General features: G+C 49.0%; 2 protein-coding genes across 3 annotated transcripts in view; both read right to left on the reverse strand.

Moving 5' to 3' along the window:
- The window catches only part of ARHGEF9 (Cdc42 guanine nucleotide exchange factor 9), a 214,434-nt gene that overhangs the window by 112,705 nt on the left and 78,579 nt on the right, over positions 1-23,150 (reverse strand). The gene's annotated exons all lie outside the window — the stretch shown is intronic.
- LOC137667664 (uncharacterized) lies at positions 803-982 on the reverse strand. Its single transcript, XM_068408649.1, has one exon. The coding sequence runs from the start codon at positions 980-982 to the stop codon at positions 803-805; it is 180 nt and encodes a 59-aa protein (XP_068264750.1).

A 23,150-nucleotide genomic window follows, 5' to 3' on the forward strand; every position in this document is an offset into this window, starting at 1 on the left:
GCAGAGACATAAACCACATACAAGCAGAAAAAAGCCCAGCAGGTTATGTTTCAGTCCCTCTCACATCCTTAAAGAAAGGAGCTAGGCTACATCAGTGTGGACGTAGAATTTGGAGGCTTTTGGGCTGAATATTGAGAAATCAAGTCAAATCATCAAGGCAACACAGATAAATAAAGTAGAATTTCTCTCCTTTTTTTTTGTGGCTGAATGTTACTTTAGCAAAGATTTAATCCTTTAATAGGATTTCTCATCCCCCCCCTTAAAAACGTCCAGAGCTCGATTCAATTGCACACACCACCACCTCTCACCTGGCAGCTACACGGTTACTCTCACAGACATCGCACATTAACTGCTTGCTAGAAATTTCACACAAAATGACTTATTATTAACTGGAGTCTCTATTTTAAAGGCAGCAAAACAACACAGGCAGTGCTTACCGCAGAAAGATATTTTCACTCTGCTTCTAACTAAATATGTATCGCTCTATCTGGCTAGCACAGAACGATATATGAATGGATTACTATTATTTATCACATTTAAAACCCAGGCAAAAGCAGCTACACTTACAGGCATACTTAAAAGACAAGACATGACAAAAGATTTAGGGAGAGATAATATACCAACGTCATACATATCACAGCGAGGCCATGTTGAAGCTCAACGCGTTTCCCCCCTCAGTAAGAAATCTCTCTCTCTCTTTCTCTCTCTCTCGCCTTTCTCTCTCTCTCTCTCTCGCTCGTGCTCTCTTGTTGAATTGCTAGTGGTAGTAGTAGCCCCCAACAGCTCAGGAGAAAAAATCCATTTAACGAGTGCCCAGGAAGAACATGAGTATGACATTCACAAGCAATAGCACCACAATCACTGCAAAAACGACCACCGTTTGAACATCCAAGGTCATGGTGCAATGCAGAACACTGTAGTGTTCGAGATGTGGGGCTGGCAGATTTGGAGAAGTCAACCTCTGCTCTGTAAGACTGTCCATACATCCACCATGCTAGAATAGAGGAGAAAACTGTTCCTGGTTTTGGTTTTGCTCGGAATGCTTTGTGGTCTGCTTTGAGTTTATCCCCTATCTGCTGTCTCTAGCTCATTCTGGAGCCCGCTAAGTGAAGCATCGTCACAACCAGTGAGCACTTAAGATGCAAAATCCTTCCTTTAGGAAAAGAAAGCGAGCGCTGTCTGCAAGCTTCTCTCTGTCTCTCTTCCCCCCTCTCTCTCCCGGTCTCTCTCTTGCTGGCTGGCTTGCTTTTTAATTCGTCAAGCCAGTGCAGATAAGAAGCCTGTGTGAGTGTGACAGCTCTGCAAGCTGCTGCGGCTGCATCTCTCGGTGCGAGGCGGACCCTTGCGCATACTAATCAGCTCCGGTGACCAGGCAGCGAAGGGATCCTGGCTGTCAGTCAAACGCAAAAGGAAGCGCTGGCTCCATAAATACGCGACTCTTCCGCCCGCCGTGACAGCGAGCGCCAGGCAGGCATGTTTTTCCCCTCTACTTTTGCTGCAGTTCGGAAAACAGAGCTGTGCGGGGGGCCGGGAAGTCGGCGTCGCGGTCGGATGCCAACGCTGAGCTCCAGGAAGGTGTCTCCGGGCTTTCTGTGCGACGCAGACCCCGTTCCTCGCTGCCTTTGTACGGCGGGGACGCGTCCGCCCCGCTGTACCGCCTGCGCTAAGCTTCAGATGGAAACGTTAAACGCCAGCAAAACGAGCCAGTGCTGCTAGGAGCCTGCTCAGACCAGGTAGGGGAGCAGGAGAAAGAGCGGGGAAGAAAAGCAGGCAAAATAACAAAAAGGCAACCCTTGGTAACCTGGAAATTCATTGCGAGCCTGTAACGTGGGAATTTTGTAGGGGGAATCCCTTTTTAGCGCTGTACAATACTATGCACATCATCCCATCACAAATGTATCGCGTAGCCTCTCTCCTCAGCACTGCACTGCGTTTCTCCATGCTAAGAGTTAAATTGAATTCTGATTCTACAGATAGAGATGTACAAAGGGGGGTGGGGGAGAGGACAGGATGGGGCATCTTTATTCCTGCTACAGCAGCCAGAAAAGCTCGTTCCTACATTAAATTCACATACACACTCAGGGTTTATGGTCCAGGTGCTACCCCAAACCTCACTCTTAGATCCCAGAACCAGCAGTTACCTTAGAGAGGCATCACACACACACAAAAAGATGTGCTCAGCTGGAAAAAGCAAATGATTTACAGACAAAGACAAATACAGAAATGTTGCCAATGCATATGCATTACCACTAAAATCTGCATACGGGGGCTGATCGTCAGCACCTTCCAGGAAACCTGCTCCTTCGAACACACCCGGGACATTCACACACAGACACGAGGCCAACCTGCACCAAACAAGCACTTATTTTGCTCTCCAGTAGCAAACAAGAAGAGTTCAGGAGGACTTTAATGTTTAAACCTGAACAGACAGGGCCTGGAGTCGGCTCGTGCCAACCACAGGCAGCCTTTCTTCCCACCGCACATCCTTCCAGGGCAGGTATTTTTTGCCACCAGTATTTGGGGAAGGGGCAGGTGGGATTATGCTCCTACCCCACCGTACCGTTCAAACGGACACTAAACCCCAGCTGTCTACTGCAAGGCTTATTTATTTCCTCCCCGTGCTGTCTGGCTTGCCAGAAGGCTCCCTCGAAAGGAGCAAGCTTTTTCTATATCCGCCCCCAAAGACCATCAAAGCAGAGACCGCGTTGGGTGGGCGAGGACTGAGTCTCCCCAGTGCCCCTCCCTCCTCGGCCTCCGCTGGAGACCCAGTGGTTCGAGCAAGACCCCCGCTCGCCCAACACACCATCCTCCTCGCCTCCGACCAGCCTGGCAGCATGTGTGGGCCGTGATGTGTTTGCAGACGCAGAGGGTGGGTTGTATTGAGCGGCATTAGAAATAAGAACGGTTTGGGTTAATCAGGTGGTTTCTTTCCCTCTGTTTTTTTTTCCTTTTGTGTGGTAACTAAAAGCCAGAGGCTGTCTCCAGCGACTGAGATCCCCTGCTCTGTTTCAAGCAGAGAATTTCTCATTCAGGAGCACAGTGAAAGGCGATTTTTCACCTGCATATTTACAAGAAGCTGCTTTAAACCTGCCCCAGGCAGGCAGCCCGGCAGCCCCATTAGCACACGCGTCAAGCTGATGGATCTGCCTCATCGCCAGCTTCCAGACCTGCGTTTCCTATCAGTTATGCATTTTTAGGATAAGTCAATCTGTCTGATGCAATTTTAGACTCATCAGAATAGCAAACATATAATAGATGTGGAGTATTTATTATTGTTACTGAACTCCCACAAACACCCAGGAAAGTCCAGTTTCAGTCCCGGCAATAACAGCGACCTCTCCAACACATACAACGGGCCCAAATTTAGAGGCATCTTTACAGCCAGTTCATCTTTTCCTCTAAACTGCCAGGAGCACAGAGGGGAGCCTGGGTCTAGCCCCAGCCTCAGATCCAGCCTTACTTTTGCAGGAAGCCCAGCGGAGATGTTTTACCTGTCCCCAGCAGCCCCGCGGGCCTGCCGACACCTCCGCAGACACAGCCCACCCCTCGCCTCGTCCTGCGCGGTTTGTGTCCTCCCAAGGCCAAGAACGGGGAGCGCCCGGCAGGGTTTCAAGGCAGACTCCCCTGTGCCTTTGCATATAGACAGGGGGAGCAAAAACTGGGCAGGTAGAAGCAGCAGAGGCCTAGGAAATATCCAGAAAGAAGGTGCAGTAGCTATCACACATGCTCAATAGCTACTTCCGTAGCTGGAAAAAAAAACAGATTTCATTCCGAGCGATGTGCCTGGCAGTCATTCCGTGTCTCAGGCAGTCATTCTGCAAGAGCTGAGCCAGTCACAACACAGGGGAGGGCACAGGTTATAAATAGAGGCACCGAAGCCAGCCCCCCGCCTGGAACCGCCTGCCAGCGGCAGGCGGGAGGTCCCCGCTGCCCGCTCCCCGCGTACAGCTTGTGCGTCACGGGCAGCCACAGACCGCGGGGCGATCGCTGCCGAGACCCCACAGCCGTCCTCCCTGCCTGGAGGGGCAGTGAGCTGCAGCCTGGGAGGCTCCGGCTGCAGCATCCGTCCCCCCCAGGTCACACTCCAGAGCAAAGATCAGGCAGAAAAGCACCAGGTGCCTCACCACATGTGGATTGTGAATATTGGGCTCCAGTGAAAGCTCTGTGTGTAACAGTTACCACGAGTGACCAGCACGCACAGATTTACTGCATAGAAGCTTCTATTTAAATTATATTCACAGTATTCCCCATAGCACTTGCTGCTTTAATATAATTCCCATGCCTTCTGCATGTACTAAATGTTAATTTTACTACGAAATGGATACTTTCTCTTAGAAGCCTTACTGAAAAAGAACCCCTACACATCAGGGGTTTATATAAAACCACCGCAAAGTTTAACTCATGCAATGCTTTCTGAAAAGTTTAGTCTAACCGTCTGTTATAGAGCTAAACTGGAGGAACAAGAAGAAAAGATTTTTAATAGTTATGTAAAATACCACCTCCTCTTACAGCACAGCACATGCCCTGACACTATCAGGAGCTTTCAGGAGCACAATTTGTAATGCCAGATCAGCGATGGCTTCTTCTGTCTGCGAAGGCATGCTTTGAACTCCAGCACCTCTCCACAACATATCAATTAAGGAATGGAGCCAGGGCTTCCACTAATACGTCACACACATACATCTATATGTATACACAAACCTGTATAATATACATATAGAGAGGGAGATAGTGTATTCTGGACTCCCAAATAACACACACATCAGAAGGGGCCCTACAATAACACTAATTACACTATGGTAATTTTGAGGCAAGCCTCTGAAGCGGTAATGCCAAGCCTTCATTCCTATGTGCGTAACACACTGGGCTCAGCCACGTGAGCACGAGTCCCTCCAATGGATGTCTCCAGCAATCAGCACAAACCCACTACTTCCAGCTAAACAACAAGCTCTAACTCAGGAGCGAGGATTTATAATTGAATGCTCAGAGTCCTCTGTTCCACTCCCACTGCCAGGTACTCTCTCTGCATGAGCGGCAGGATAGCCCAGGGGCGTGCGGCAGTACAGGGCTTCAGCTCCGATTCCTGTTCTGCCACAGATCCCCTGTGCAGATTAACAGCCCTCACTGCAGCAATCTCTTGGACATGCAGAGGCATCTAGTCTTCCTAACACATCAGCTCCACTTTCCATTAACCACAGAAATGAAGCAAACCGTAACCCCAACGCAGACCACCGAATCCTGGTAATGCCGCTGCAGGAAGGAGTCTGGCTGAGCTCTGGGATTGCCATGAGGACCTCAACTCTGCCAGGCCAGCAAAACCTGCTCGTCCGTCAGCCAAAGGAGGTAAATCTTTGGGGAATTTGGGAAAGTTTCAAACAAACCTTCCGTGCTTCTGATTCTGAGTGGGAATAAAACTATGGTTGTGTTGGTCTAGACTGGAGGAAACCCATGGCCTAGGGGAAAAAATCTGCTGGCAATCATCAGTCTGGAGCTGCTTCGGTTCTTCTGTATTCCCTCCTTGAGCACAAGCCCCATCTCAGACCTATATGGCACCATCAGAGAAGTTTAGACTTTTATTTGAATGAATACTGCCCCCAAAGAGGAACAACCAGCATTGGTGGCCGGGGATGTGGGCAGGAGATGGGCAACTGCTCTTCCATTCCCAGTCTCCTCTCTGGGCACTTACTGGCTGCTGCCTGCCACGTCAGGCACCGACGTGGGCTTTGAGTCACGGACTCCACTAGAGATTAAGAAAAGACCATCAAATTAATTATTTTGTTCTAAATCTAGCCAGGAATCAAGCTCAGGGTTTCAGAGATTAAAGGCCAGTGGGATTATGATTTGCCTATAGTTTCCAAAAAAGAGATTTTCCTAAACTGGAGTTGCCTCTTTTCCTTTCTCTTCACAGTAAGTCAAGGACACAGCCCCTTCTCCCACCCTTCTCCCACTGGGCAGGTGCCCGCCTACGAGCTGCAGAGCTGCTGCAAAGGGCAGGTTTTTCCTCAAGAATCTCTGTAATTTTGTACATTTATGACTGCTTCACAGGAAGCTTTGAAAATCCCCAAACGCCTAAAATTCCTTACCCAAACTAAGGAGCATGCAAAATGAAGGAATATCCGTAAAGACTTGGACCCAGGGGGCTGATTTTAGCTGTCAAAAATTATCTTTCCACCCGCTGTTCCTTGCCTGCCCTCTCCATCCTTCAAATGCAAAGCTTCCTCACTGTCCACATGAACTTGGGACTGTTCTTCAGTAAATTCCTCTACTTCTTTCTTTTGTCCTTCTTCCTTTTCCTTCGCTCTACACATTTCCCTTCGAAGCTTTCATTCCCCCTCACCCTCTGCCCCAAGCCCTCCCTCCCAAGCAGCTCAAGTGTCCTCTATCAGAGAGACAAACAAGAAAACGAAGCGGGTGGGGTGGCTGCAACGAGAGCAGCTGCCCCAGCACCTTCCATATTAACTGCACAACACGTTCTAGCACATTCACAGCCACAGCTAGAGAAGCAAAGAATTCATTTACAGAACTAACATAAAATACAACTACAGGAAGACAAAGGGAATGGAAGGAGAGGTGGCAAGGATAAGGTGATGATCTCAAAAGCAGGTGAGGCATAAACAGAATTTAGAGGAAGAACTGCATAAGAAAAGGCTGCGCTGAGAGCCTACAAAGCAATGACTGGGAGAGAAGGTGGATGGCAAAGAGAGCAGAGCAAGACCCCATGAAGCAAGGTGCTCATGAAGCAAGCTGCTCTGTAGCAAGGCTAAGAGTGCTGGAAAAGAGAATAAGTGAAATTTTTAAGCCCACTTTTGCAATGTTTAGAGAAACCAGGGCACTCTGGAGGTTGAGTTTGCTGTGCTGTTTTAACCCGAATGACCAACTGCCAAGAGCATTATACAAAGCTCAGAGGCTATGGGGACGGACCTGAGCGTCTCTGGGTCACTGCTCTAAGTATTCCATGAAAATGAAAAATGAGAATTTCACCAGAAGATGGGAAGCATCACACTGACCTCCACAGCTTGACCCTTGGTAGACGTACTAGATACAAAGACGCACAGAGCTCAGGTAAGCTGTAGTCGGTGAACTCTTCCCATTCTTCACCAGTTCTAATTTTATCTCAGAAAACAAGAAGTGACACACAACAGAATTATGTCCCCAGTGTAGAGGTTGACTTATTTATAACCATTTCATTTAATACTAGCAGCCAGACAACAATCAAAGGTAGGCCAGGGAAGCTGCGATATACTTGTGCACCAGCCTCTTGAAAACTAACCAAGCTCCAGATGAACAGGTCTTAACCCCTTGAGCAAAGGGCAGTAGTGACATGTCAGACACTAACCAAGGCTGGCCTTGGACCACATCTGGAGACCTCAATTAATCCTGGTTCCTTCTACAAACAGAGACAGCATCTCAGCAGATGCTGCTCTTTCCTCTGTTAACGAAATTAAAGCACTTGCATGATGCTGTGAAGGGGACCCAAGCCTTGTCACTGTTGTCTTATAAGGTGCTGAGACGCTTCTTCCAGAGCACCCTGACCAGATGTTGTCTGCATCCTGGCTCGGCTCAGTGCATCCCTGCTAACACCTGCCCTCAGCTGCTGTGCTGTGCCACACATTCACAACCACAACAAGGCTCTGCCCAGCCGCGGCCTGCACTACAAGGAGTGATGTACCCACGTAATCACTGTTCGTAGCTTTAGTAACACGATACAAATCACGCTGAAATGGCACGGCGTGCGAGCCGGTCTGCGGGTTGATTCCATTGTGCTTGTCTGGATTGCAGTGAGAACAACAAAACTTCTATTTTTAAGTTTATTTGAACTTAAAGCATTAAGTCAGACTAAAATCTCATGCCGCTGGCAGTCATGTTGCAAGTGCGTTCTCTTTTCCTTGCAACGGCTCCACGCCCCAGCCTGTACTCTAGAAGCATCCCCAAACTCCCAATTTTGAAAAAGAAAAGAAAAAAAACCTCAAATCCAGCAGAAATCAGATGTGGTAACATCAGTTACCCTGGTCACAGAGAAAGATTTCACGGATCAAGAAAGTTCAGTTTAAAAGATGACCCATCAATTCAGGTGTTCATTTTAACCTTACGTAAGCTCTTTTTGTCTGAAAAAAAAAATGGCCTAAAAAAATAAACAGATATTTATGTCTTAATTTTACTTCTCAGGCTTCTGGTCTTGAGTCTGGAAACAAGTAAAAAAAGCACAGCCCAAACTGCAGAGAAATCCAAGACAATCCCTCCAGGCACTCCAGTGCTTCTGGCTCTCATTTCTGACATTAAATTGCAGAGATCTTCACATCAACACATGCCTGGACAAAGCAGTAAGTGAAAATAAAACGATCATCCACTAGAAACTACCTTACTGAATCCAGGGTCAGTGTCCCCAGTGTGGTCCCTGAGAAATACAGCTGCACAGACCACAGAGAGAGAAAGCTCTTCGCCGTGAAATCAAAGGGTGTCTTATCAGCTTTGCCACAACACAGGAAGGTCCTTTCAAATCCAATGCATCACATTTCCTATGCAGCTAAAAGCAAATGTAATAGAGTATTTTCATCTGCCTAAGCCTGCGGAGGTCCAGCAATAAGCAGTGTGAGTGTGAGATGCTGGGCAGAATGGAAACGGCGCGATCCACGATGCTGAACAGCAACGGCAGAAACTACACTGAGGAAAAAGCAGAAGAGAAAAGTTTCTGGTTCTGCTTTGTGCCTTTAGTGGCTGACCTTGCAGAAAGTGTGGGTTTTTTAACGAGCAGCTCTCCTGCACGAGGACTCTCCCCTCTCCACCCAACAGACTATCACCAGCTCTGCTGCTGGGCATGGCCAGACCAGGCCCTGCCCCGGGGCACCATGAGAAATAACATGGGCTTATGACTCTGAAGGTCCTGCTGCAACTCCTCGGGACTTGTTATTCAACCTCTTACTGCTGCGCTCGCAGCCTGAGCTACTCTGAGGGAAATAAGAAATTATCCACCATGTATATATTAGGAAAGCTGAGCCCAGGCACAGGTCCCATGACCTCCTGAGAGTCATGACACAACGCTGTGGCAGGTGGGAGCAGAAGCCACGGCCCTGCTTCACGCAAGAAGGATAAGGATGGAAAGAAATCTCCTGCAGCTCCTCGCAGCCCTCCTCATACCCCTTCTGCGGACACTGTTGACTTTGGCTTTGCTGGATTTCTACTGTTAAGATATTGAATAAAGAAAAAACATGTTATTAAGAAGCTGACCCATGGGTCTCATGTTCTTCACACAAATTAACCTAGAGAATGAGATGCATTTCATACAAATCATTTCTCCCCCCTCTCTCTGCCTCCCATAAAAAGGAGAGGGAACAGCCTATTGAATCCGGCACTCTTTTAATGAAGGAAATTATGCAAGACAACCTAACGAAGTAGGAATTCCAGCTGTATATCAGTAGATGTAGAATAGAACACAAAACACTCGTTTTTATCAGCCATAATATCAGCATTAAAAGAAAGAATCAGTTTACAGCTTTATTCCTTCTCCAAATGAGGCAAATGAATGCCAGTAGGCTTCATCTCCTCTTGCACTCCGACCCGGTGGGATCGCTTGCTGTGGGAGCTAGCCCAGGCTGCGTGTCTCCCTCTGATGCCACACAACAGCCTTGCGGGAAGGACCAGCGCTGCCCTCCTGCCGACCGCTCGTGACAGCGTGCGACTGCAGCGAGCCAAAGGGACACCCGCTGTGCGGATCAAACGGACACACCGGTCTGCTGGAGGACACGGGTTCAACACAACCGGCACAGAGAAGAGCCTGGTGTCGCCTTGGCTTCTTCAAGAAGCACAAATTGCACTTCTGCATCATTGCTCAGCCAAGCCAACGTAGAAATTCAGTGGGACGGAGCTGAGGTTCGCTTGTGCTAGCCAAACACGGCGTTCCAGGAGTTCTGAGTGCTTCAGTCTGCAACTGAGAACACCTACAGCAGAGATGGTGCGGTGTAATTTACTGCATGCCCGACATCATCTTGGGTTAAACCCAAGGAATGCTGTAGCATGGTATAGGCAGGGTGACAGCGGTTTGGACTCCCTCTGAACAGAGCACTTCTACACATGAATACACCTCTCTGGGTTCAGTGGGACGCACCAGAGCTCCAGACCAGGCAACTGGACTTCACTCTCACCCCACACCCTCTACTAGACCGAGTTAGAGATTTCACAGCTGAAAGCAGCTCTCCAGATACGACACTCCTGCCATTCTCTACAATACTCAGCTTTCCTTTCCCTGCCCACATTACATAACAGGCAACTTTATATTTTTTTTTTCGTAAGACATCTTTTCACAACCATAGAAACTATTGGAGACCGAGATAACTTGATTGAATTTTCGCTATTATCTAAGAGCTTAGTCACTCCTGGGGAATAGTCCCCCCCATGTTCCAAAATAACAGCCAGGCTCAAAGAGATTCAGAGCCAACCGTTCTGGAGCAGCAGCAGCTAATGTCATAAATACATTAAGATGTTAGCTTGAAGCATTTCGGAGACTTTTCAAGAAGTGTTTAAAAAAAGAAAAACCCTTTGACTAGATACAAGGAAATCAGGTTCTTAGCAGTTAAAAAACCACCACGGTTTACAAAGGCCTGCTGTGCTCAGACACGGAAACCCCTGCACACAGGAGGGACAGATGGACTTTGTGAGCACACAGCACGTGTGGTTTCCCCGCGAGTGCGTCCTGCTCGATGCTCTACGAAATACTGCTTCGCATTTCTACGGCACCCTCCAAGCAACGGTCTCAAAGGGTTTTCCAGACATCCCTGATGTATCATCAAGACACATCTCAGATGATAGAGATGTTATCAGCATGTCTGTTATCCAGCAGGTAGAAACTGGGGCACAAGGCCACGGTTTGCCCGTGGGACTAGAGCCAGGCCTCCTCCTAGCCACACCTGGGATTGACCCCAGGGCAATCGTCAGCATGGATCAGGTATTGATCCAAATATTTTTATTTACCATAACATCAACTCTTTCTTAACCTGGATGTTTATTGTGTGCTCTTATAGCAACACTAGTAGGAGGTTACAACTGAAAGATTAAAGAAACTCCAAACTGGGAGTGAAATGGAAAACAGAATAGAAACCATGTGGGTGAGAAAAATCTCACCAAGAAATGCATTTGGGTAGGGCTGACTTAAGGCTTTGGGAGCTCCACGGCATTGCAGCACGCACAGAATTCTCCAGTGCGTGCAGAGCTCGTTCAACCCAAGTGTCAACCTCCAGTGACAACAGATCCCCGGATGAGCAGGATCAAACTTGCAATAAGCCACTTTTCTGTGGAAAAAGGCCCTCCTTGCTGAGGCTGCAGGGTACGGAGATGACAGACCAAAGAGCATCCTCTGCACGACACCCAAACTGTTCAGCAGGTCACTGCAGCTTCCCTGGGTGCTTCACAGCAATGTGCTGGAACAGGCTGCCCAAGGGTGGGGGGGAGTCCTCCTTCTCTGGAGATATTCAAAACCCGCCTGGACGCAACCCTGTGCAACATGCTCTAGGTGAACCTGCTTTGGCAGGGCTTGGACTAGATGATCTCCAGAGGTCCCTTCCCACCCTTAACCATTCTGTGATTCTGTGCTCCATCAGCCACGAGCCGAGTGCTCTCTGTTCCCTTTGATCTCTGTGGGAGTTCAGGGGGCTCTGGGCCTCTTACGTCCCATTTTTCCCTAATGCCTGGATACTGCAAGATCCTTTTTCCATCCCATCCCTGCCTGGCTTCTCACCACCAACTGCATTTGCTTATCCAAACTTTCAAAAGTGAAAATCGGATCAAAACTGCTTTCTTCCTCTTCTCTTTTCCTGGCTTCACGTTGAGCTTTTTAGGATTATGGAGTGCAAAGAGTCTTTGTACTTTTAAATGCCCCATGAGTTGCGGACTGACAATTGGAGAAGAATCAGTAAGAAAAAACGTAGGAAAGTTTTCTGGCTGCTGAGCTGCCTTGCTCATGAACATCTCCACCACTTGCAGTATTCGGCCCTCTCATTCACTGAATTCCTTTTCAATACACTTTACGTTGTGATGATTTACAATGGCTCACTTTTTGTTTACGACAGCGATGTAAACTATCACCAGATTGACTTTAAATATTTGAACAACACGCACTGTAAAAATATGGCTATATATGCCTACCAAAAAAAAAAAAGAAGACTGGGACTCTGTATCTATCGAAGCTAATGGCTGCGCTCCCGTTGACTTTCACAGGCACTACGTGAAGCCCAGAGTCAGACCCTAGGTGAGGAAACACCACGGAAGATGCCTGCTTGTCTTTCCTGTAAAAGGGAGAAACTCTGTCCTTGTCAGATAAAAAACTCTTCCAGAAAAGGCTGTATTATGGCATGATTTAAACCAACTCAAGTGATTATCATGCTGGATCAATATTCTCTGTGAAGAATGCCTAACCAAATAATCATCGTGCTTACAACGCCGACCAGATGTGTAGATTTATTCTCATTACTACCAGTGACAATTAGTTTCATCTTTCTGGGTTAGAAACAGATACCAGCAGAGTTTAGCAACGTAGTACCAATGAAGCATGTAAAACACCCTCATGGGATGCTAGCATAATTGGCAAAAGATTAATTGTTTAAAAAACAGAAAGCAGCACATGCAAAGGAGAAAAAAAAAGAAGCCCCAACAGCTTAATATTATGGAATAATAGCTAGGTTTAAGGGGCTGATTAAAGAGCCACCTGCCATGAGAACAAAAGGTACTATCACTTGTAAAATATTAGTGACATGCTTCTTAGAGATGACTAACTCTGAAAGGGAGGGGGTCTGATTCTTCAACTCAACCCAGCGCTGAGAACGACACAAAATAGCACTTTCCATGTATGAGTGCTGTGCAGAACTTCTGAGAAATCAGCCCAAAATCCAGGTTTAGACCAATGTGCCTGAGCAGAACAAAGTCCAGGGATGCTCTCCAAAATAATTTTCTATTGCTGCTCTTTAGTAGATACACAGAAAATAATATCAGAGTAAAAAAAAAGACACCTGAAAGTCCCTAATAGAGGCTCAGTGCTCCTGGAAATGGTTCCAGTGTTGCTCTAGATGAAAGGCTAAGGTTCTCCACCGTATGGTAGGCAGCTTAACGTGTGTGAATGGATCAGCCAACCTTCGCTTAGGAGTAAACTGAGCCAATTTTATATTTTTGTAGCACATTTTAGCCAGTAGACTGAGATGATAATATTCACACTGACTTGCTGAAATGCAGCTACTTCTGGTGTGGAATAACTCACTTGTTCAGCAGAGTACACCAATACGATCCAACACTCTACACACTAAAAATCAAAGTAACTTACCAATGGGAAGAGCAGGCAAAATCTGCACTGGATGGGACAGAGCTATCTGTACTGGCATTTGGCCGGGACATCTGGACCAATATGCCTTGTCTTGCAAAAAGAGAGCAGAATTAGTCCGGACCAAGCGTCACCAGGACCTTGGCTCCGCACCGTAAGCGCGCTCCCAGCAGCCCAGCACCTCCGAGCGCAGGAGTGCTGCTCGCCCGTCGAATCCCCTGGACCACAGCCACCCGTCCCCAGGGAACCAGGCTCCTCGCTCGTAAGTGACTGCCAAGATCTCTGCTGGCTTCATCTTGTTTGGTTCAGTTTTGCTTTGCTGTTTTGTAATCGTTTTTTACCTTATTTTCAGATGATCTAGAGATACATGGAGTATCTTCAAATACTGCTGAGGTTGTTAAAATGCTGCATAAAATACAGAAACCACAGCCCTCTCCTTTATTATTTCCCTTATTAAAAGGGGCAATATTGGGAAATTCCTGGGTAGAACCTGCTTCAAAATCAATCACTGGAGTTTCACTTTCCCCAAAAAATATTTTAGATTACAGACTATTCAGCAACCACTATAATTTCTCTCTAAGAGAAAGCAAAGATTAGACTAATCAGAACAAAACAGCAAAGTCTCCCTTATTGCCAGCAGCAAGAAAGGAAGCTGGAAAGATAAGAGGGCGAGAAAGTGTCAAGCCTTGTGCTATGTCAATTAGAAAAGCAGTTTGCCCTACACCACATCCCCTCCCCACCAGAGCTCAGCGGTCACCCGGGAGGAAAGGAAAAAGGATGAAAGAGCCACATCCAGCTTCCCATCACCACTCCTCTTTCAGGGTAGTAATCTCTGCAAATGAAAATCGGCAAACGGGGGAAAGGCGATTTGTGTTGCTTAGACACCAGCGGAGAGGGGAGAAGTGCCGTGCGGCGTGCACGCGGGGTGGCAGAGGGGAAGGAGAAGCCTGGATGCTCCGAGGGTGGGAGGAGGCAGCAAATCCCCCAAACTGTTGCTGGGTGGTAGACAAGCCTTAAACAGGACCCTAAACAAATGTGCTGTCTGCCGCAGGCTGCTGCCTACACCCCCACGCTCCGCTTCCAGCACCGGAGTCTTGCCGAAGCACAAACCACTCCGCTCCTGTTTGTACAAGTATCTCGGAGGGGATGGAGGGCAGGAGCTGGGTGTCACGGAGCTGGTGGCCAGGCATCAGAAGAGAAGGGGCAGTGATTTCTGCGCTGGCTCCAAAATCAACCCCGCTGCCAGTAACATCTGCCGGGTGCCCCCAACAGAGGGGACAGGCAGGGGCTGAGCCAGGTGACGCCAGCCACCCGGAGCGGGTCTGTGCCCCAGGACCAGCCCCGCAGGGACCCCCCGAGATGGAAAGCACCCAGGGAAGGGCAAAACAAAAAACCCCTGCAAAACCCAGCGCAGCGCAGAGAGGGGAGAGCAGAGGGAAATGCTATTGCAAAGCAAAGCCGTGTGAGGAGGGAGAGCTGGGGAGGAGGAGGAGTATCTCAATAGCAACCACAGCTCTTCCCAGGGAAGTTTCTGAATGAGAAGCAGAGACCCTTGCCAAGCTGGGGGAACTTCCCCGCTGTCCCTCCTGGCAGACACAGCCCCTCAGAGCTGTACTCCAGGCACAGCGAGGGCACCTGCAAATTAGCAGGATTTTTTTTTACTATTATTAAGCAGAGCTGTCACTGTTCAAACCGCTTTTCTGAAGCCTCTGCACTTCAGAGGAGTGTTCTACAGTCTGATGCAAACAAAGGCAGGGACGCTCCGGCTCAGCAGCACATTCAGGCTCCCCCTGCACCGCAACTCATCATCCTCAGAAGGGGCAGATCTGACAGGTCCCGGTGGCGGCGAGGCTGCCGCCAGCCAGCATCCCCGTTTCCACACTCCTCTCCTTCCACTCCTCTCCCCCAGCTGTTACACCACACACCCCACACACAAGAGCCTGGAAAATCCTTTGCTTTCCCCCACAAACCCACCAGTTCACCCTCCCGAAACCCCCCTCCCCAGCCCCTGCCAAGCGCCGCTCCCCCCCTCCCACGCCCCAATGCATGCACCCCCTCCCTTCCTTGCTTTTAATTTCTTCTTTTGCTCAGCAGTTTGGGAATGCAGAGTCCATAAAATGGCTACAGAGTGATCAATGCTTTCAAGGACAGGGAGTAAAGGAGGAGTCAGGAGATAGGACGGAGGCTTATTTTCCCATCAAAGTACTGCAATAAGAGGAAAAGAGAAAGACATAGCTACCTGAACTCACCATTCCTGATCCATCCCTTAGCCACTGCATCTTGCTTCTGATGATGTCCTTATTATCAGGGAGGGGAAAAAAAAAATCCCTACTGCCTGGCGAGAGCTGGCAGGGAAAAAAAAGAAGCCCCCCGCCCCCACCCTAGCCCAGAGCTTTCAGTCAGCCATCCCTCAGCCCGGCAATCCCGTGCCTGTCAAGAACACGTTATTAGCTGCCTCCTCACTACCTGGGATCCGAGTTATTTATTTCAGTCACAGACCGAGGGATTTGAGGGGAGGGGGATGTCCTTTTTTTCCCCTTGCCACGCTTTGAAACTCGGCAGGAGGGGAGTGGAGGGGGGACCTATGAGAACTTCGGGAGGGTCCCCGAGGCGCCCAGCACCCCTGCCCTCCTGCCGCTGGCCAGTCGCCCCCGCCCCGGCACTACGGGGCTCCCAGATCTGCAGAGCCAGCACGTGCCTCCGCGCTCAGCACGGGGCTGGGGATTTTGCTGACGTTTGAAGGGCACGAAGTTCTCCCTCTGCTCTCCGCATGCAGGATAAGTCCCCTTCCCACCGAAACAAAACCTCCCAGCCCAGCGAAGTGCTGCATCTGCCCAGGGTTATCCTGCCCCCAGCACCTGCGCTCTGCTCCCCACTAAGGGTTTTAATCCCCTGCCCACTCCCCTTGCTTCTTCCTGACTTTCTGGTCAGAGCAAGGAAACGACAGCCCCCTGCACAGTTAGAAATGACAAGATGCTCATGGAGCGTTCATCATCAATACGGCCACCCACCACGCCGGGGTAGATGAGATCAGTCTGTCTGGCGCTGCTTAGAGAGGCGGCGATGGCATATGGGATGCGCACAGCCCACTGGAAACAGGATTGAATCCTCCCGATTCCTCCAGCTGGGACACGTATGTCGACATGGTTCTCCCCATTTCACAGAGGAGACGTGGAGGTCGAAAGGAGTTGGCCAAGGCCGTTCAAAGAGGCTGCCACAGCCCTCTGCCATCCTCCCGGAGCTGACTGCCCACTGGAAGGGGCAGCCCGGCGCAAGGACTGACACACACCTGAATACAGTCAAAATACCCCACCAATATCCCCCATATCTCTTCAACAGCTGAGGAAGTCTGCAGCTAGCTTCAGAGGCAGGAGAGGGCAGGTCCAAATCGGGGAGACAGTGGGGGAAACGGCTGACGTCCTGCTCTGGGTGCAGAAGCCCGTAGCCATGCACTGGGTACGCTGGATAGACTGGATCCATACACAGGATATACTGCAAAACCCACAGACAAGCTACAACCTCCTCTGTTACATTTGCAGAGGATTTAGGGTTGTGTTTGAATGGGCTTTTTTTCCACGCACTCCTGCCTGAAGGGCAGAAGGGCACGTGAATCTCCTGCTCCTGACCTCTGGAAGAGTCAACATTTTTCCTGCAGCTGGAGATTTTGAGTCAGGGAACATCACGCAGCTCCTCGTGACTGTCACTCTCTGCTAGCCCTGCGCCATTCAGCGGGATGCGCGAGGGATCCCAGCCTAGGTGTCTTCACTTATTTATTTAAATAGGACAGAGCAAAAGCACAGGCAGGAGTGAAGGGATTGCTGCCCAGCAGCTTTGCATTGCTCGGGCCCCACGTAGCTTGCTCTAGTTCCATCAAGCCATATTCCATCACCTTTTACATCGGCACCGACAGCCATCATTATTCCCAGAGACAGTTGACAAAAGGAAGAGTCAGGAGGCAAACACAGACATCCAGACTCTGGAATTCTGCCTAGGTTTCCTATGTTAAGTGACAGAAAGTTATTTACATCCAAAGGAGGACTCTGGTCTGAAAATCCAGTCTCTGAAAACCATTCTGGAACATAAGTGTTGTCAGTCTGGGTCTGCTCCCCACCATCCTCACCAGAGAGAGCCCAACCTCCTACTGCACGCGACGGCCACGGCTCTGTGCAGCCCTGGGTTTCACAGAACTCACACGTACATCATCTGTGTGGGATGTCAGTCAGATCCAGCGCAACTTCACCAACTGATTCAGAAGCTGCAGGGGTTGGGGAGAGCTGGCACAGGAGAACTGACAGACAGACAGAATGCATGGGCATTGTTTCCTTCAGAAAATTGGACTAAAAATGAAAGCGATGACCAAGTTATCTGTAATTGAAGGTCAAATGTTTGTCCTACAAGGAAATATTAACTGAGAGGTCTGCATTATTGTCAAGCACACACCCAAGTAACACAAGAAAGACCCTCGTAAGCACAAGATCATCTGCATCATCCCAGTAACTCCCCTAACTTCAGTCAGTTACACCCACCTTAACCTTGGCAGTGCAAATGGAGGGAGAGGTTGTCTGGCACATCCCACCCTGTTGCTCTAATTGGTAAAGTGGATCTGGAGGAGGAGGAGGACAATTTTTGTTGAGGCTTGTTACACACAAGCAGAAATTATACCCATTTCTCTCCTCCTGCTGTCAGCTGTTGGTCAGGCCTGTCAACAAGGCCAATATTCCACTGTTTCACCTCCTATCCCTTGTTTGCGCTAAGCTGATTTGAGCAGCAAACCAAAGGTTGCCAGGTTAATTCCTGCTCCCTGCAAAGGTGACAAAAGGCAACAAGGGCCAGAGATTAGCCAAAGCCCTGAACCGGCACCAGGCTGCACACAAATCCAAGCTTGCCCGGATCAGTGGGGCAGCGATTCTGGCACGTGTGATCCCAGACAGAACCCAGCTGCATTTCCCCTGCCAAGAAAAGGCACCTCTGTCGCCTCACTCTCTACGCAAAGCATTTTGCAGCCAGCCAGCGGGCAGGGGCCCATCCCCAGAGCCCCTGCCAGAGCACAAGGCGCAATAGGAAGAGCCACCCATGAGCTTTTCCACTGGAGCAACCCCACAACGGAGGGAAGTACCTGCCTTTCAGGAAAGGGCACCACATCCCAGCTCCTCTGCCAGGACTGGGTACACTGGGTAGCCCTACCAGCACACGCCGGACACGTAGTATTTCAAACGATGCACCAGAGCTGAGTCACACAGAGCACTACAGAGTAGTGCTACGGGCACTGCACTGGTAGTAAAATCCATATTGCCTAAGGGGAAACAGAGGCGACTTTCTGAGTGTAGTATTTGGGCACGGAGTGCAGTGCCCTGTGATTCAGCTGACAAAAAAAGTGACTCCTACTACCAATGACAGCGAATAATTCAATATTGCTTGAAATAATTTGAGGAAATCCCTCTATTTCTAGAAAGGCCCTGAAGATGTAGGCAATAGAAGGTCCTTTTAGTAATCCCTTCCCCACCACTCCATTGGCCACGGAGGGTGGGGATGCGTCACAGCCGCACGTCAGCACATTCAGCGTACTTCTGCAGAGGTTCCCATCAGCTGGAGGGCTGCCAGGGCTGCCGCAGAGTCCCCGGGGGGAACTCGCACACCTGAGACACACAAAGCAGCACCAAGTCCCGCAGGGGAGGCAGGGAGGAGATTTTGCTTAGGTGAGCAGAGCGGGTCCTTGGTTTGTCTGGGGGATCGCTCCAGAGTAAGTCCCCTGTTAGAACACGTACATTTCTCCTCGATAACACAATGTCTCGTTCATTCTCAGCAGAACTGTGGTCTGGTAACATTTTACCTGTCACAGACTCTAGAAGTCTCTTTCCCTACAGAATAAGGACCAAAACCAGCTGGTGCCTTTCAGCCTCTGATAGGTGCCTCTGGATCCCCATTGCCTGCACAATTCCTTTTACCACGCTCTTGGTCTGGATCAACCAACTTTTGGGATAATCCAGCCACTTGGTCTAAATCGGTACAGACTAATAAAACTTCTTGCAGCATGGAGCATCTTTCCAAACCCCCCGAGGGCTGGGGGAAACTGCTCCCAGACCACCGCTGGGTCCTGCTTTCACACTCAGCCCTGAAAGTCTCCACAGCCAAGCACCTGACCTGCACTGGTGCTGCAGCAGCAGGTAGAGCACAGCCCCGGACCGCACGCCCTGTGCCTCCAGCCTGAGCAGACCATCCCATGCACCTTCATCTGCAGGAGCTGCCTACAGAGAAGGTAACGCCAAATCACAGGCACACCTTCCCTTCGACAGTCCAGTCCAGTTTGGGGTCTACTCCTGACTGCCAAGTGACTGACATTCATAATGGGGAATAACCTCACAGGTGAGTAGGGATGTGAAGGCAGGGACAAGGTTTACCTGGGAACCGCTCTGTCGCAGCAGTTGTGACTGATGTAAGGACCATAATTATTACATTAATGCCACTTTTCCTTGAGTAACTTTTTTCTCCTAATTACTTGCAGCTGGAGAGTGATTCGAAAGCAAAGCAAATGGGTATGAGCAGAAGGACTCTTATCACACTGTTGAAAAAGCAAAAAGTAATCTCCATCCTTGTACCTCATCCAATACATCTGGAGTGGTGTAAGCGACACACGAGACACTAACAACATTCCCACTGCAATCCGCTGTCTGATCCAATATATGCAGACACCCACCCTGCTCTCCCACCGTCACATACCATTATGCTGCGCACCACAGGGCAGCATTTGGGTGCAGATCCCTACTTTGAGACAGATCCAAACCACAACACTGGGACCCCAAACTTGATGGTTGATTTTGCTTGCAACTTGCAAGAGCAGTAAAGGAAGCACAGCAGAATCACAGGATTTTTCCTGCCTCTAATCTCTTTTCTTCACTATATTATCACATCACCACTGAAATCTCCTTTAGATCTTCAAGGCCTCCTTTCTTTAATCTCACCATAAGAATGACTGCTATAAACTGCTCTCTGGATGTGGAAACTTTTTCCAACATGCTTCTCTCCCTCCCCTGCTGCTGCCTTCACAAAGGGATTTCCCTTCCTTTGCTTTTCACCCACTCGCTCCTTCCTCCCCAACTACAACGTTCACTGGAGGCGTCGCAGAACATCCCCCAGCAAACACCTCCCCATGGAAATTCCAGCCCTGAATCGCCTCATTCAAGTGGGAGCCCACCAGTGCTCTTCGGAGAGCCCTGCCACACAATGCTTATGTCAGCGCTGCAGAAGGCAGATGTTCTTCATTACATATCGGAGAGCACAAATATGTTCTCGCGGCCATTGTCTCTATTGAACTGCAAAGGAAAAGCATCAAATCCTACAGGTTCATTAATGAGAAAGGAGGGGGATTTGTCTAACCTCTACTAGGAATTATCCAGCCTGGCTTTACAAACCAATCAGCCACGCTGCACAGCTATGAAACATGTACCTTCCTTCAGGAAAAAACCCCAGACCCTACGGAATACTTTCATAATGGCCCAGTGCCTTTCAGATGAGCGCAGCAATAACACAGCGCTTCAGGCTCTTGCAAAGTATTATTATTATTTATGGTACATTACAAGACAGTTTGTTCTTTAATAGGAGATGACATACTCAGAAGCCCCAGATACAAGTGTCCTCCTGAACTAACTGACACAAAGATAGTTTTAGTCATAAATTATAGGACTTGAACAAGTGCATAAAAATAATTTGCTCTGACGTAAGCGATCGGGATCTTGCTGTTTACCACAGAAAGGGAAAAGATTATCACAGAATCACAGAATGTTGGGGATTGGAAGGGACCTCGAAAGATCATCTAGTCCAATCCCCCTGCCGGAGCAGGATTACCCAGATCTGGTCACACAGGAACGCGTCCAGGCGGGTTTTGAATGTCTCCAGAGAAGGAGACTCCACAACCTCTCTGGGCAGCCTGTGCCAGTGTTCAGTCACCCTCACCGTAAAGAAGTTTCTCCTCATATTTATGTGGAACCTCCTGTGTTCCAGTTTGCACCCATTGCCCCTTGTCCTGTCAATGGATGTCACTGAGAAGAGCCTGGCTCCATCCTCATGACACTTGCCCTTTACATATTTATAACATTAATGAGGTCACCCCTCAGTCTCCTCTTCTCCAAGCTAAAGAGACCCAGCTCCCTCAGCCTCTCCTCATAAGGGAGATGTTCCCCTCCCTTAATTATCTTCATGGCTCAACCATCTCCCTCTTGCAGCTGCAAACCAGGGACATAAGGTTTTCCCTTGACTTGCCCACGGTCACGCATCAAAACAGCGGCAGGGACAGACAGGGGAGCCCAAACCTGTCTCTCTCTGCTCCAAACCACTTCTCCAGTCCAGATTGGCTACGTGTACGTACATTCTGTGTGCTGGCACAAACTAGAGTTAGTTCTAGTTTAATTATGCATATTTAGCATTATTAATTATTCGGTATATTTATATTTAGCAGTCACAGTGCAAACAGACACCAGTCTACCTCCAGGCAGAAGTGCACATCACACCCAGCTTGACCCTAGGGTAAAGGAGGTAAACGATGGACTGGGCCACAGCCACGCTGCCCACGGACTCTCCTGAAAGGACTTTTTGTTTGATTTTAGTAACCAAATGACAGCTTCGGTTTTCGAGGGGATGAAAACAAACTGTAACTTTTATGAAACCCTAGTGGAAAACCACAGTTTGGAAACCTGTTTTTAAAAAGCGATTTTTTTACGAGGTAAACTGCCCAGTTCACAGCCCAACACCTCCCAGCCACGCAGCCGTCCCCCCCGGGGCAGGCAGTCCCGTACCTGCCTCCTTCCCAGACCCGCTCCTTTGCCAAGCTGCCTCCACAGTTTGCATCTTGTTTACTATTCCTTTTTCCTTGTCACCCCCGTCTGACTGACAAGACGCCTCATGCCTCAGCCCATTTGATTTGCTAATATCTTTCAACTTTCTCCAACAGTGGCATTTTTAAAACTCCCACACCTGCTTTAATTAAACCACGGCCGTCTGTTGCCAAGGAACGCGCTCTGTTGCTAAGACCTCTGCTTTAGAGGCGAAAATTAATAACCTGCAGTCAAATTAAACTCTTACCGTGATAAGGAAAGCACCCCACTTCAGATCCCCCAGCCCGTTAAATGTCTCTCTAGCATCCAAGTCTTCTTTATGTCCATCTGTTACTAGCACTGCCCTAGTTCTGCTTATTTGGGAAAATCCTATGGAGATTAAAAAAAAGGGAATAAACTAAATTTGAAAAAGAAAGGGCTTTACAAGTAGCACAATGCTCATATATAAATTGATTTAGTTTGTGTACTTACTCGATCTGCAGCCAAAAAAGAATTTTTTAAAGAAAGCTAGAGCTTAATATTACTATTTATGAGAAGATCTACAGGGAAACAATAGATGCTCCCCCAGGTCATGAATTTTAAGGTCAGAAGGGACTGGCAGAGCCACGTACCCTGCAACCGTGCTCCTCCCACTTGCCTGCAGAGATGTTCCCTTGCAGGACAGAGCCTCCAGGGCCCACAGCATGGCCATGCCCCATGGCCTAGGGGCTCTTACAGCCCTCCCCGGTCACAACGTGGAAAGCTAGATCCACACCCCAGCTCCTGTCTGTCCCCTCTCCCCCACCCAAGCCCAACAGGGATCTCCCTGGCGCTGGGTGTCTTCAGACAAGGCTTTTCAACCTGGTCCTACACCCACAAATATATACTAAACCCTGGAACAGAAATGCTTTTCCCATTGAGATATCTGCACGGGCGGAAATCACCGTGGTGAGATGGTACGGAGTGATCCAGCCGAGGCAGAGCTCCCACTGAAGTCCACGGGATTACTGCTTGAATAACAATTTTACAGCTTGGCTCTCAAT

The sequence above is a fragment of the Nyctibius grandis genome, chromosome 10 (genome assembly GCF_013368605.1).
Source record: "Nyctibius grandis isolate bNycGra1 chromosome 10, bNycGra1.pri, whole genome shotgun sequence".
Classification (NCBI taxonomy): Eukaryota; Metazoa; Chordata; class Aves; order Nyctibiiformes; family Nyctibiidae; genus Nyctibius; species Nyctibius grandis.

What these genes read in the sequence shown, in the direction of transcription:
- LOC137667664 (XM_068408649.1), bottom strand. Translation starts at nt 982, where the DNA reads ATGGACAGTCTTACAGAGCAGAGGTTGACTTCTCCAAATCTGCCAGCC.